This window comes from Piliocolobus tephrosceles, unplaced genomic scaffold (assembly GCF_002776525.5).
Source record: "Piliocolobus tephrosceles isolate RC106 unplaced genomic scaffold, ASM277652v3 unscaffolded_34283, whole genome shotgun sequence".
Classification (NCBI taxonomy): Eukaryota; Metazoa; Chordata; class Mammalia; order Primates; family Cercopithecidae; genus Piliocolobus; species Piliocolobus tephrosceles.
In genome coordinates this window covers 450-16,433 of record NW_022317958.1, presented here as the reverse complement: position 1 = coordinate 16,433, position 15,984 = coordinate 450, and the positions used below count along the sequence as shown (strand labels likewise).

General features: G+C 41.8%; 1 protein-coding gene across 1 annotated transcript; it reads right to left on the bottom strand.

Moving 5' to 3' along the window:
* Window positions 1-4,762: 4,762 nt before the first annotated feature.
* LOC113222753 (RNA-binding protein 6) lies at window positions 4,763-13,039 on the bottom strand (the record flags this gene model as incomplete). The annotated part of the gene is made up of 3 exons (XM_026452376.1): window positions 4,763-5,493; window positions 7,634-7,723; window positions 11,753-13,039. Coding segments are annotated over 3 exons (1,482 nt in total), but the record flags the coding sequence as incomplete, so codon positions are not given.
* Window positions 13,040-15,984: the final 2,945 nt, after the last annotated feature.

Here is a 15,984-nt window from a genome sequence, read left to right as displayed (position 1 = left end):
TTTTTTTTTTTTTTTTTTTTAGATGGATTCTTGCTCTGTCGCCCAGGCTAGAGTGCAATGGCATGATCCTGGCTCACTGCAACCTCCGCCTCCCGAGTTGTTCAAGTGATTCTCCTGCCTTAGCCTCCTGAGTAACTGGGATTACAGGAACCTGCCAATGCGCCCGGCTAATTCTTGTATTTTTAGTAGACAGGTTTTGTTCACCAAGCTGTCCAGGCTGGTCTCAAACTCCTGATCTCAGGTGATCTACCTACCTTGGCCTCCCAAAATGTTGGGATTACAGGCGTGACCCATCGCATCTGGCCCCGGATTCAACTATTAATAACATTGCGATCCATCTACTTTATCATTACCCCTTCCTCCCTTCTCCATTTATAGCAAGTATTTTTTTCAAAACCATGAGAGAAAGTTGCATACATCACAGTACTTTATTTCTAAAAACTTCAGTATGTATTTTCTAAGAATGAAGATGCTCTCAGCTGGGCATGGTGGCTCACGTCTGTAATTCCAGCACTTTGGGAGGCCGAGGCGGGCAGATCACTTGAGGTCAGGAGTTCAAGACCAGCCTGTTAAACATGGTGCAACCCCGTCCCTACTAAAAACTAGAAAAATTAGCTAGGAGTGGGGGCAGGTGCCTGTAATCGCAGCTACTCCGGAGGTTAAAGCAGGGAGAATTGCTTGAACCCAGGAGGGAGAGGTTGCAGGAAGCCAAGATCACATCATTACACTCCAGACTGAGTGACAAAACGAGACTCCGTTTAAAAAAAAAGAAAAAAAGAAAAAAAAAAAGATGTTCTTTAACATAACCACAGTAGTTATCAACTCAGTGAATTTAATATTGATACATCATTACCACAATCAAGATATAAAACAATTCCATTATGCCCAAAAATTCCCTCATGCTTCCACTTCATAGTTAACTCCTCCCCCAATACCCTGGCCACCACTATTTCCAATCCCTAAAATTTTGCCTTTTTCAGAACATCACATACGTGAAATCACACATACACATACAGTATGTGGCCTTTTTAAAAAATTGTAAGCTAGCTGGGCGCAGTGGCTCACACCTGTAATGCTAGCTCTTTGGGAGGCCCAGGCAAGTGGATCATCTGAGGTCGGGAGTTTAAGACCAGTTTGGCCAACAAGACGAAACCCCGTCTCTACTAAAAATACAAAAAATTAGCCAGGTGTGGTGGCACACACCTGTAATCCCAGCTACTTGGAAGGCTGAGGAAGGAGAACTGCTTGAACCCGGGAGGTGGAGGTTGCAGTGAGCCGAGGTTGTGCCACTGCACTCCAGCCTGCGTGATGGGAGCAAGATTCCATCTCAAAAAAAAAAAAAAAAATTGTAAGCAAATACACATCAAATAAAATGCACCATTTTAAAGTGTACAATTCAGGAGCATTAAGTATATTCACAATGTTGCGCAACCATCACTACTACCTAGTTCCAGAACACTTTTATCAGCCCAAAAGAAGTACCATAACCATTAGGGAGTCATTCCCCATTCCCCCAGCCCCTGGCAACCACCAATCTGCTTTCTATCTCTATGGGTGTGCCTACTCTAGATATTTCATATAAACTGAATTGTACAATATTTGGTCTTTTATGTCTAGCTTCTTTCATAATGTTTTCAAGGTTCATCCAAGTTGTAGCATACATCAGTATTTCATTCCTCCTTATGGCAGTGTATCTATCCTTATGAGTCTAGTTTCTTTCACTCAGCATATTGCCATTGAGATTCATCCATGTTGTTGGGTGCATCAGTAGTTTCTTCTTTATTGCTGAGTAGTATTCCATTTTATATATATACTAGAGTTCGTCTAGTCACCAAAAGACATTTTACTCCTGGTACTTTTTCCAGAAATAATCATGTAACTCAAGATAATTTACAGTTCATGGGGCTATAATGTATTTGTAAATGGCAAAAGAAAAATTCAAATATACAGAACATATATAGGTCCAAAATCTCTTATCTACAATTCCAAAATCCCATAAATGTCAAGTTTTTTGGTAAACTTCAACAAAGTCATTTTGAGGCAAGTCCTGGCCTACACCATAATGAGTCGCTTTAGTCTTTATTTACTCGTCTTAGTAACAATATTAATAATTTTGCAGCATATTATGTCTCAGTACACATTCCCCTGGAAGATATAATTCCTATATGATCTATGTAAACTACATTTCTATAACTTGAAAAATTCATAAGCTCATTTAACCTCACAGTTTCTAGATAAAATTGTGACCCTGTACTTATACAGCTCTAGAGGAGACAAAAATCACACTAATACATTACTAGAGTCAATGAAGAGGCATTAATCTTCTCTCCCGTGTTATAGATCAGCCCTCCATTACATCAACTAAAAGGACAGACTGTACTCCACAATTCCCCTCTTATGAGCAATATCCATCCTGCATGGTCTCTGCAGGTCATCACTCAGCCTAAAATATTGACTGCCAGTTTTCACCTATGAAAGTCACCTTTTTGGGTGGACATACTGGTTCATATCTGTAATCCCAGCACTTTGGGAAGATGAGGCAGGAGAATCACTTGAACCCAGGAGTTCGAGACCAGCCTGGGCAACATAGTGAGACTGCGCCTCTACAAAAAGTTTAAAAATTAGCCTGGCATGGTGCACACCTGTAGTCCTAACTACTCTGGAGGTTGGGACAGAAGGAGCACTTGAGCCCAGGGGTTTGAGGTTACAGTAAGCTATGATCGTACCAATGCACTCCAACCTGGGCAACAGAGTAAGACTCTCTTATAAAAAAACTTTTAAGTCACTGTTACTACTAAGATTCACATTTTTTTTTCCTTTTTCTTTTTAAGAGACAAGGTCTTGCTATGTTGCCCAGGCTGACCTCAAACTCCTAGGCTCAAGCAATTCTCCCATCTCAGACTCCCAAGTAGTTAGGACTACAGGTGTGCAACACCATGCCTGACTACCACATATGATCTTTTAACAGTAAACACTATAGTTCTCAGAACATCTGATTGTTCCAAGACATATTCTTTAGCAGATATGTAAGACCTAAGCTGCACTGCTGTGAAACCTACACTACCCTTTAATGCTCCTCACCTGAGGGGAAATCACAGCTGCTCTTCACATACATCATAAATAATAATCTATTCCATGCATATAGAGAACCTACTGAATGTCAGTCACTGGTGGAAACAAGAAGGAATAAGGCTCCTGCTGACATTCCTCTCTAGTGAGAGATATAAGATACACAAAACCACTGAGAAAAGTATCCGTGATAGATCCAGTACCACTGACAGATTCAATTCAATCAGTGACCAGTGATAGATCAGTGATAGACCCAACTGAAATATACCAGTGATAGAAATATCCAATCAGTAATAGATCCACTGAGAAAAACATCAGTGATAGATTCAAACAAGGATGTGATGGAAAACAACTACCAGATGATTTCAGATTTGAGGGTGACACAAGGCCTCAGAGAGGTGAAACTGAAGCCAAGAACTAGACCCCAGAAGACAAGTAAAGATCAGAGGGAAGAGCAGTGCAAAGACTCTGACACAGAAAGAAGTTTGTATTGGTCAAAGACAAGAGAAAAGCTCAATGTGGCTACAGTAAAATAGAGTAGGTGGAGAGCAGTACTGAATGAGATCAGACAGCCAAGGGTCAGCTCATGCATGGGTTTGTAAGACAAAACAAGAAGTTGGGAATTTCTTCCAAGTGAAGATGAATGCCCTAAGAGGGTTTTAGACATGGGAGTAACATGATCTGGCTCATATTGTCAAAAGTTCATCCTATTTGTCACATAGAGATGTAATATAGATAACATGAAACTGGTAATCCAATCATTTCACTAAAAAACGAAAACAAACAAAAAACACAACTTAATAGAATGCCAAGAAAAGACTGCATTTGCTGAAAGGTGTTTCTCATTTTATTTTCAAGCACTATCTTGAATGATTTCCCATGTGTATCAATGTCTTCAGTGTGCCAATTCTAATAGCTACCACGATCAGCAAATTTAAGAACTTCCTCTCTAGACCCTATATGTTAATATAATTTTTACTGTGCTGACAAATTTGACAATTAGAAAGTCAACGAATACTAAAGAAACTGGAGTTTGAACGGCTATTTAAATATTAAGACATCTTTCCAAACATATCAATACTTAATGAAAGCACAGTCCATGAAACAAGACTGAGGTTATCATCCTGAGAGTTAAAAAGCATCTCCAGCCTGTAAATTCTACCTTGAGTTCCCAAAGAAAGCATGTATGAGGCATATGCAAAAAATAAATATAACCAACAAAAGTGAGATACCAAGAAGAACAATATATCTACTCTTAGTCATGTTTCCACAAATTCAGGGTTGATGTTTTTAAAACAAAAAAAATAACTGGCTCTCTGAGAAATAACACTTGCTGAGCTTGTTCTCAAATTACAGAACAAATTATTTCTGGACTTAATACCGTATTCTTTCAAGCACCAAAATTTATTTTGTGGATAATTTTCCTCTGCAGAAGCATTCTGAAGAAGTTATCTAGTTAATGCAAAATTTTTATCCCATGATAAACTGCTAATAGTAAATTATATCCTCAAAATATGACATGTTCTTACTTGAAGATGTCTTTAAATTACTGAAATTCTAAGTTCTGTGAAGACTCATGCTGTATTCTCTTCCATTTAAAATTCTGCAAAATAGGTCACCTAAAGATTACCTTTATTTTTAAACCACTTATTATTATACATAGTTCTAAAAATATTGGTCAAAAACCTTGAGTTCTTGGCATTTCACCTTTGACTACTTTCACTGTAGTAAGATTTAAAGGAAATGACTGAAATTGGTGCTGTGAAATACGACTAGGAGGATATTCTGAAAAGTTTAATCTACCATTCAGACCACAGAACAGATGTCAAAGGGAAAGCTCTTCTGGATCTATTCATGGATTTCAACAAAATAACTGTAACAGGACTCCATTCTCAAAGCAAAACTGAAAATTAAAGAAACCACTAATTTGTACAATTCCTCTGGGAAGTCATAAATTTTACTCTGAAGCAATGAATGTAAAGTTTTACATACAGCAAGCTTATTAAATCCTACTAGGCTCAAACATAAACATTCCACCACCATGAAGAACATCCATAGCAAGTTAAATAATTATATAAAATATATTCAGGGCAATTGCTGCGACACTCTCTTTATATATCACAGGCATTCAGAAGAACTGGAACATGCATCCTCATCACCCATGTGTGGACAAACATCCACAAAGAACCACAGTTAAGATTAAAGCTGGTTGTTATTTGGAGGCACCAACGGGAGGCTTCTGGAAATTTTAATTGTGGTTTCTTAAAATAAATTTTAAGTAGCACATGATGCAGAGATCTGACAGAGACTCGACTCCTGCTAACCCAAGGCCACATGCAAGTCAAGAAACTCACCTGTGTTATACTCCTTCAACTGCAAGTTCTTTACAGGCATGCCATCAGGAGTCCGAAAAGCATTAAGAATCTGCAAAAATATGGCATTTACACTAATGACACAAATCATAATCAAACACTGAATATTAGATTTTCCCTAATGGTTTTTATCATACATAATTTAAAGCCATGATACTTTGTAAAAGCAAAGTTAAATTATGAACACTCAAGACATTCATATATTGAATGAGTAGAACATAACTATTCAAAAATTGGCGGGATACAGTGGCTCAAGCCTATAATCTCAGCACTTTGAGAGGCCAAGGTGGGAGGATCGCTTAAAGCTACACGTTTGAGACAAGCCTGGGCAACATAGCGATACTCTATCTCTACAAAAAAAAAATTTCTTAATTAGCCAGGAGACTACATGGTGGCTCACATGGTAGCCACATGGTGGCTCACACATGTAATCCCAGCACTTTGGGAATCTAAGGCGGGTGGATAACCTGAGGTCAGGAGTTTGAGACCAGCCTGGCTAACATGGTGAAACCCCATTTCTACTAAAAACACAAAAATTAGCCGGGTGTGGTGGCACACGCCTGTAATCCCAGCTACTTGGAAAGCTGAGGCAGGAGAATCACTTGAACCTGGAAGGCTGAGGCTGCAGTGAGCCGAGATCATGACACTGCACTCCAGCCAGGGCAACAGAGCAAGACTCTATCTTAAAAAAATAAAAAAGTGGCCAGGTGCAGTGGTTCATGCCTGTAATCCTGGCACTTTGGGAGGCTGAGGTGGGCAGATCACGAGGTCAGGAGATTGAGACCATCCTGGCTAACATGGTGAAACCCCGTCTCTACTAAAAAATACAAAAAATTAGCTGGGCATGGTGGCGGGCGCCTGCAGTCCCAGCTACTTGGGAGGCTGAAGCAGGAGAATGGCGTGAACCCAGGAGGAGGAGCTTGCAGTGAGCCGAGATCGCGCCATTGCACTCCAGCCTGGGCGACAGAGCGAGATGCCATCTCTAAATAAATAAATAAATAAAATACAAAAGTAAAAATAAAAAAAAAAAATTAGCCAGGAGTAGTGGCTCACACCTATAATCCCAGCTACTCGGGAGGATAGTTTGAGCCCAGGAGTTTGAGGCTGTAGTGAGCCTTGATTGGGTCAAGTTTGAGGCTGTAGTGATTGTGCCAATGCACTACAGCATGGGCAACAAAGTGAGACGCTGCCTCAAAAAAATTAAAAATGGGCAGGGCGCGGTGGCTCATACCTGTAATCCCAGCACTTTGGGAGGCAGAGACAGGGAAATAACCTGAGGTCAGGAGTTCGAGAACAGCCTGACCAATATGGTGAAACTCCCGTCTCTACTAAAAGTACAAAAATTAGCTGGGCGTGGTGGTGTATGCCTGTAGTCCCATCTACTCAGGAGGCTGCGGCAGGAGAATGGCTTGAACTGGGGAGGGGGAAGTTGCAGTGCGCCAAGGTCGCATCACGCACTCCAGCCTGGGTGACAGAGCAAGACTCTGTCTCTGAGCTATAGGCTGAGCTACCATGCCTGGCCTGCACTTTAGTTTTCTTCAGAGTATTTATTCTCTGACTAAAAGTGTATAATCCTTTTGCTTGCTTTTTCATTATCCATGGAGGCAGTGACTTTATAATATACACTGCTGTGTCACTCTGTATCTAGAACAATGATATACAATAATGCTTATTATTTAGAGTGAATATATTAAATATGTGGTAATTAAATGAACTAATGCTTGTAAGTATCACACAATGCCTGGCACAGAGTGAGCACTGCTATAGTTCAGCATAGTTCAGACTTAATTTAGTCAGCCAATCTTTTGATATCGGGCAGTTTCTAGTTTTTACTATTGTAAATAAACTGCATCCTTATGTACATACTCCAGAAATAATATGTTCTAAAGGATGTGATCAGGTCTAAAGAGAGCAATCATTTGTCATAATCTTTTTTAACCTCACCTCGGTGAGTGCATGTATAAATGGTGAAATCTGAATAAACTTTATGAATTATACCAGGGTCAATGTCCTGGTTTAGATACTACATCACAGTTGTGCAAAATATTAACACTTAGGGAGGATGGGAGAAAAATACACAAGACTGCTCTGTGCATTTCTTTGCACCTTCTTGTGAATCTATAATTTTTCAAATTAAAAGGTTTTTTAATTTTTAATTGACACAGAGAAACAGGAGAGAAGACATGCCTTACCTCTTCTTTTGTGGCGTTTTCAGGCACCCCACTTAATCTAATAAGTCTGCTGGGTTTCTCCTCACTTGGGCCAGTCCTATAATCTTGATCCTTAAATTGAAAATGAAAAATTATTTCACAAATAAATATACTTTACTGTACAAAATACAAATCAACATGAAATTTAGCTACTCAGGATCAAAAACGATAATGACATATCATGTGAAGACATAAAAAATTACAGGCCGGGCACGGTGGCTCAAGTCTGTAATCCCAGCACTTTGGGAGGCCGAGACGGGCGGATCACGAGGTCAGGAGACCGAGACCATCCTGGCTAACACGGTGAAACCCCGTCTCTACTAAAAAATACAAAAATCTAGCCGGGCGAGGTGGCGGGCGCCTGTAGTCCCAGCTACTCGGGAGGCTGAGGCAGGAGAATGGCGTAAACCCGGGAGGCGGAGCTTGCAGTGAGCTGAGATCCGGCCACTGCACTCCCGCCCGGGCGACAGAGTGAGACTCCGTCTCAAAAAAAAAAAAAAAAAAAAAAATTACAATTTTCTCTATTGTTCTGAGTGCCAGAATGTGACTTCAAATCACAAGAATGTAAATGTGCTAAGACCAAGGCTCACTGAAAGAGTCTTGAAAGTAAAGCAAAAAATTACGAGAGACAAGACTGAATAAGACTTTAATAACCAGAAAGACAAACTAACATATTCTCACAACTGTAATTTTCTCAGCCTGGGCAACATGGTGAAACCCTGTCTCTACTAAAAATACAAAAATTAGCCAACTGTGCTGTGCGTGCCTGTGGTCCCAGCTACTCAGGAGGCTGAGGCAGAAGAATCACTTGAACCTGGGAGGCAGGGGTTTCAGTGACCTAAGATCATGCCACTGCACTCCAGCCTGGGTGACAGAGCGAGACCCCCATCTCAAAAAAAAAAAAAAAACAAGAAAATTTTCCCTGGTCTGAGAGCTGGAGAATGGGGTGTAAACTAGCAGTACTTCATACCTCTGGTGAGAGAAGATGACTAGATAATTTTTTTTTTTTCTTTTGAGACAGAGTCTTGCTCTGTCACCCAGGTTGGAGTGTAGTGGCACCATCTCAGCTCAGTGCAGCCTCTGCCCCCAAGTTCAAGCAATTCTCCTGCCTCGGCCTCCCAAGTAGTTGGGATTACAGATGCCTGCCTCTACGCCTGGCTAATTTTGGTTTTTGGTTTTTTTTCAGATGGAGTTTCGCTCTTGCTGCTCAGGCTGGAGTGTAATAGTGCCACCTCCGCCTCCCCACAAACACTGCCTCCCAGGTGTTCAAGGGATTCTCCTGCCTCAGTCTCCAGAGTAGCTGGGATTACAGGCATGCGCCACCACGCCCAGCTAATTTTGTATTTTTAGTAGAGACAGGGCTTCTCCACGTTGGTCAGGCTGGTCTCGAACTCACAACCTCAAACGATCTGCCTGCCCTGGCTTCCCAAAGTGTTGGGATTACAGGCATGAGCCACTGGGCCTGGCCTAATTTTGCTATTTTTAGTAGAGATGGGGTTTCACCGTGTTGACCAGGCTATTTGAAATCCTGATCTCAAATGATCTGCCCACCTTTGCCTCCCAAAGTGTTGGGATTACAGGCTGAATAAGACTTTAATAACCAGGCATGAGCCACTCTGTGCCTGGCCTTATTTTTCTTTTCCCCGGTCACATTCTCTCCTGAAGTTGCACCACACTGGTCTCAAAGCTCCTGGCCTCAAGTGATTCTCCCACCTAAGCCTCCTAAAGTGCTGAAATTACAAGCATAGGCCACTGTACCAGGCCAAATCTACTTTAAAAGAGAATACCTTCATTGTAAAATTACAAATATAACCCTCCTTGCTTAAATCATGTATCAAGAAGTTTTAACATTTAAGTTAATTACATTAGCTGCAAGAGGGTAGTTGCAACATTAATATCAGCTCCTCACATTAATATTAGCTCCTCAGGACTAGGGAGACTCCTAAGTATTGTCTCAATGAATTTAAATAAGAAAATGATCCCTAAACGATCACAGGTCTAACTAAGCAAGAGTTGCAAGAGTCAACTCCCAAAGAGATATACTTTCAAACTAAATTATCCCAAAGCATGTAAATCAGCACCATAAAACAAAATAATGAATAAACACACATCAAAAGGGTAGGGGCAGTGGCTCACTGCTGTAATCCCAGCACTTTGGGAAGCTAAGGTGGGGGGACTGCTTGAACCCAGGAATTTGAAACCAGCCTGGATAATACGTTGCAATCTTGTGTCTACAAAAAAATACAAAATTGCTGGCCAGGCATGGTGGTGCATGCCTGTAATCCCAGCTCTCTGGGAGTCTGAGAAGGGGGGATCATTTGAGATCAGGTGTTCCAGCCCAGTCTAGGTAACATACCTAAACCTCATCTCTACAAAAAAATACAAAAATTAGTCAGACGTGGTGGTGCACAACTACAGTCCCAGCTATTCAGGAGGCTGAGGCAGGAAGACTGCTTGAACTCAGGAGGCGGAGGTAGATGTGAGCCAAGATCGCGCCACTGCACTCCAGCCTAGGCAACAGGGCGAGACTCTATCTCAAAAAAGAAAAAAAAAAAAATTAACTAGGCATGGTGACATATACCTGTAGTCCCAGCTTCCTGGAAGGCTGAGGCAGGGGAACCCCTTGAACCTGGGAGGTAGAGGTTGCAGTGAGCCGAGATCGCAACACCGCACTCCAGACTGAGCGAGAGTGAGACTCATTCTCCAAGGAAAAAAAATAAACTAGCCAGGCATGGAGGCTGGCGCACACCTGTAGTTCCAGCTACTCAGGAGGCTGAGGTGGGAGGATTGCTTGAGCCTGAGAGGTCAAGGCTGCCAGGAGCCATGATTACACCACAGCACTTCAGCCTGAGTGACAAAGCAAGACCCTGTCAAATATATATATATATATATATTTCCTTCATATATACACACACACATATATAAATGGAAAGTGAAGCAGAAAGAAAAGAATAAAGAAAATACATATATATGATCTAAGCTAAAGGCCTTTTCTTTAGAGATTTACATTCCTACATTCCACTCCCGAATACAAATTTTGCTTTCTAATGGTTGTGCAAGGATAAAAATAAAATGAAAAAAATAAATAAATAAATTGGTCGGGCACGGTGGCTCATGCCTGTAATTCCAGCACTTTGGGAGGTCGAGGTGGGCAGATCACGAGATCAGGGGTTCGAGACCAGCCTGGCCAACATGGTGAAATCCCATCTGCACCAAAAATACAAAAATTAACCAGGCGTGGTGGCACGTGCCTGTAGTCCCAGCTACTCAGGAGGTTGCGGCAGGAAAATTGCTTGAACCTGGGAGGTGGAGGTTGCAGTGAGCCGAGATTATGTCACTGAACTCCAGCCTGGGTGACAGAGCAAGACTCTGTCTCAAAAATATATAAATAAATACATACATAAATCAATTTCGCCCTTCACAAAAGTCTTATTTTATTTTATTTATTTATTTATTTTTTGAGACGGAGTCTTGCTCTGTCGCCCAGGCTGGAGTGCAGTGGCCGGATCTCAGCTCACTGCAAGCTCCGCCTCCCGGGTTCACACCATTCTCCTGCCTCAGCTTCCCGAGTAACTGGGACCACAGGTGCCCGCCACCTCGCCCGGCTAATTTTTTGTATTTTTAGTAGAGACGGGGTTTCACCACGTTAGCCAGGATGGTCTCGGTCTCCTGACCTCGTGATCCGCCCGTCTCGGCCTCCCAAAGTGCTGGGATTACAGGCTTGAGCCACTGCGCCCGGCCAAAAGTCTTATTTAAAAAAAAAAAAAAAAAAGCAGGCCAGGTGCAGTGGTTCACGCCTATAATCCCAGCACTTTGGGAGGCCGAGGTAGGCGGATCAGAAGGTCAGGAGATCGAGACCATCCTGGCTAACACAGTGAAACCCTGTCTCTACTAAAAATACAAAAAGAAAATTAGCCAGGCCTGGTGGCAGTCACCTGTAGTCCCAGCTACTCAGGAGGCTGAGGCAGGAGAATGGTATGAACCCGGGAGGCGGAGCTTGCAGTGAGCCTAGATCACGCCATTGCACTCCAACCTGGGCAAAAGAGTGAGACTCCGTTTTTTTTTTTTAAAAAAAAAAAGCGGTCCACCCAATCAACATACCTGAAGGTCCCGTTGGGCATCTCGGGCAGTTTTGCCCTCTGGAAAAGACTTGCTCTGGCCATAGCCAAACATCTGGCTTCCTGGCAGCCTATGATCCACATCACGGTACTCCATGCTTCTGTAATCAGTGTCTTGCCGCCCAAGAAAGTCCAGACCGCCTTCTTCTTTAAACAGACCAGCATCTGAACTCTGCTGTTCACCTCCAGAAAGCTGTGACTTATCTTGGTCTTGAACTGGACTCTGGCTGTTCCGAAAGTCTGCTGAAGACTCATGTTCAAAGGCTACACCTTGTGTTTCTCCTTCTCTTGTTTCTGAATGCTCAAATTCTCCCTTCTGAATGCCGAAAGCAGGCCTTTCTATCGTATGGTCATGTGTGGATTCTTCTCTCCTGTTCACATTCATACCAGAATGTTCTCTATCTTGTGTAGAGGGCTGAATGTAATCCAAAATATTTGGATCCACAGGGGGCATCTCCCTATCTTTAAATTCCATACAAGTTCCCATCTCTCTGCCCCTAAAATCCTGATCAGTCCTAGACCGGTGTCTACCTCTGAAATCTGAATGTGGTGTATCCCTGTCCCTAAAGTCTAGATCAGCAGTACCTGAACCTCGGCCTCTAAAGTCTACTTGTGTTCCGTCTTTATCTCTGAAGTCCAAATCAGATACATCTCTATTCCTAAAATCAGAACGGGACTGTTCCCTGGCCCTAAAATCCAAATCTGATAAATCCCTTCCCCTAAAATCTGCATGGGATCCATCTCGGCCTCTAAAATCTAAATCATAAGTGCCCCGGCCCCTGAAGTCAGATGGAGGGGCATCCCTACCTCTGAAGTCAACAGCGTGAGCATCCCTGTCTCTGTAGTTCATATGAGGTGCCTCCCTACCTCTATAATCCATAGAAGTACCATCTCCACCCCTATAGTCCATAGGTGGTCCTTCTCTATCCCGAAAATCCCCAGAATGTATGTCCCTACCCCTGAAGTCCAACTGTGATGAATCTCTGCTCTGGAAATCAGAAGACGAAAAATCTCCCCCCCTGAAATCATGTCCAGGTCCCTCCCCTCCTCGATAGTCACCATGCGGTCCGTCTCTAGCTCCATAGCTGAAAGAATGCTCCTCTACATTTGCAAAAGGAGGCCCCGAATGCCCCTGGAAATCAAAGGGAAGTGAATCTCTGCCAGGAAAGTTGCCAGAGTGTCTCTCTTGAGCATGACTCTTAAGGGGAGGAGGAGGATAATCCCTGTTCCACCCGGGAGCAAACCTTTCTTCTTGGCTCCCACTGTAGAAACAAAGACAGTGTTATTCATATTGTCCAGAGAGTTTGAAATCTACACACCAGCATATTCTTCTCTAATCACAGCACATTCTTCTGTAAACATTTTTTTTTTTTTTTTGGCAGAGTTCTGTAACAAGGTCCTAGATCTGCAGAAAACAGCAAAGTTTTGCTATTTTAAGACGAAGTGGCGGAGTAAACTTTTATGCTCCCATTTCAGAACACGAGGAAAGTCAACACAAGGTTTTCAACATGACTGCTGCAGAAAAAGCTTTCACCCAGTCCTGCAACAGGGAAAATCCGCAATACTAAATAAGCTAACAATGGTGACATGCTACAAAAATTTCCATTTCCTACAGCCAGGGAACTTAAGAATTCCAAGGTCAACATGATGATTCCTATGTATCAGAAAAATCGATGCACTGTAAATTTCTTACAGTAAGTTTCAGGAGGTATCTTTCTCACTGCTGCATCCAGTGGTAACATTCCAAAATATTTTATTGCAGATACAGCATGGACACCACCCAATCAAAATGGATGCAGGCCCAAAAGGAACACTGGTTGTAAATCACCAGTAGGAACAAGCATACCAGTGTTCACTAGCTGAGCATCAGCCCTGGCTGCATCTAAATCCCAGTTCTGCAGTGGCTCCACCAAGAAACACTCTAACCTGGGTCCTATTGTAACTACCCAAGGGTATCATAGAAGGTAGTATGAATCATGCCACAAAGCATATGCAAGTCATTTAAGCCACACAACAGCACCCAGGGGCTTAATGCTGAGAGGGACCTAGAGAGAGCATTAGGCCTTGAAGCATGATCCCCATGACCCAAATGAAGAAGCTGATATTCCATATTTCAATGTCTCATGCTACTTTTTCATGGCAATAAAATGCATTTTAAAAATAGACATAAGTATTAAATTTACATTCTCAATTTACAGAACTCAAGAAATAAACAAGATGTGACCTAATCTTTCATCCTACCCAATTTCTTTCCTTTTCCTAAATTCCAGGATATTTTACATGTTTTGGCTTCAGTCCAAGATTCCCTAAACTAGTTTAAGTAGGCAATTAGGCACCTGGGATCGTAGGTAGGGAGACATGAAAAAGGAAAACATGAAAAGACCTGAAGGGTCATCTGTTATTCAGCAGTAAAACAAAAGCATTAAGATATTAATACCAGCTCAATTCTTGCCTCCCAGAACATACAGGGTCTATCATAAGGCCCTTCTGAGCTCAGACTGCACTACCATAGTAAAATTCAAAGGACAACTGAGTCTGGGTCACTCAGCTCAAGAGAAATAATTGTAATGCCAAACCCTTTCTTTTTCTTTTCTTTTCTTCTTTTTGATACAGAGTCTTGCTCTGTTGCCCAGGCTGGAGTGCAATGGCGCGATCTCGGTTCACTGCAACTTCCGCCTCCTGGGTTTAAGCAATTCTCGTGCCTCAGCCTCCCGAGTAGCTGGGATTACAGGCACATGCCACCGTGCCCAACTAATTTTTATATTTTTAGTAGAGATGGGGTTTTACCATGTTGCCCAGGCTGGTCTTGAACTCCTGACCTCAGGAGAGCCACCCATCTCAGTCTCCCCAAAGGTTATGGTTACAGGCATGAGCCACCATGCCCAGTCAACCCTTTCTTAAAGTAATAGGAATTTAATAACATTAACCTAAACGCTAGAATGCTGTACATTTAATGGATTTTCAGAACATGATGACTTCCACTGACTCTCATTAACAGTAGTTATGTCTATGTTGTTCATGATAAGAGGAGCAAGTTGGCCGGGCACAGTGGCTCACGCCTATAATCCCAGCACTTTGGGAGGCCGAGGTGGGCAGATCACAAGGTCAGGAGATCGAGACCATCCTGGCTAAAACAGTGAAACCCCATCTCTACTAAAAATATTAAAAAATTGGCCAGGCATGGTGGCGGGTGCCTGTAGTCCCAGCTACTCAGGAGGTTGAGGCAGGAGAATGGCGTGAACCCGGGAGGCAGAGCTTGCAATGAGCCAAGATCGCGTCACTGTACTCCAGCCCGGGTGACGAGCGAGATTCCGTCTCAAAAAAAAAAAAAAGGAGCAAGTTTAGATGTTCTTCTTAAGCAATACAATTTAACACTAAAATTAAGATGTTACCACTAAATACAGTGTCTCCCATGTTTAAAATCAATTCAACTCTCTTGCAGGAAGATTTAAGCTTCATCAGACACTCACAGGATGAGGACTGAGGTATGAAATTCACATGTTTTCTGACAAGAACACATCCAACATGGCCTAAGGATTATCTCTCACCCTTCTAAATTAAGATCAAATAGATTTAGAGTAACTTACTGTAGCAGGGTTCTTAGATCTGTATTTTATACAGACTAATCAAGAAATCGTTCTACTAATATAAAATATCAGTAGTTATGAAAACTATTTTTAACCAAATAAAAACAAATTTTAAAAGAAAAGTTCAAAGGAAATGTAACAAAATCATTTTCCTGTATCTTTTTTGGTTCAAATTAGTTCCCCAAAAACTATGTTTCCCTCCTGGTCAAAGATCTTAAAAAGCAGCATATAATGACTTACATTTAAACTAAAATTAAGGTGGGAAGATATAATTTTAAATAAGTTTAAACAAGTCAAAGACAAATGTTCTAAATTTGAAAAAAGTTAGACAACAGAGCTAAATTTACCTAACATTTCTGAATGCTTACCTAAATCATGTTAATTCTATAAGAAATATCCTTACTTACAAAATAGTTACCCATAAATGTAAGTAATAAGAGGAGAGATTACAACCTAAATATTTTTAAATGTTAATGTACAACCCCATTGATCTAGACGAGAGGTCAGGAAACTTTTTCCATGAAGAGCCAGTTCGTAAATATATTGGATTTTGTGGGTTATACAATCTCTGTTACAACTATTCAATTCTGCCGTTATAGCTTGAAAGCAGCCATACACAATCTGCTAA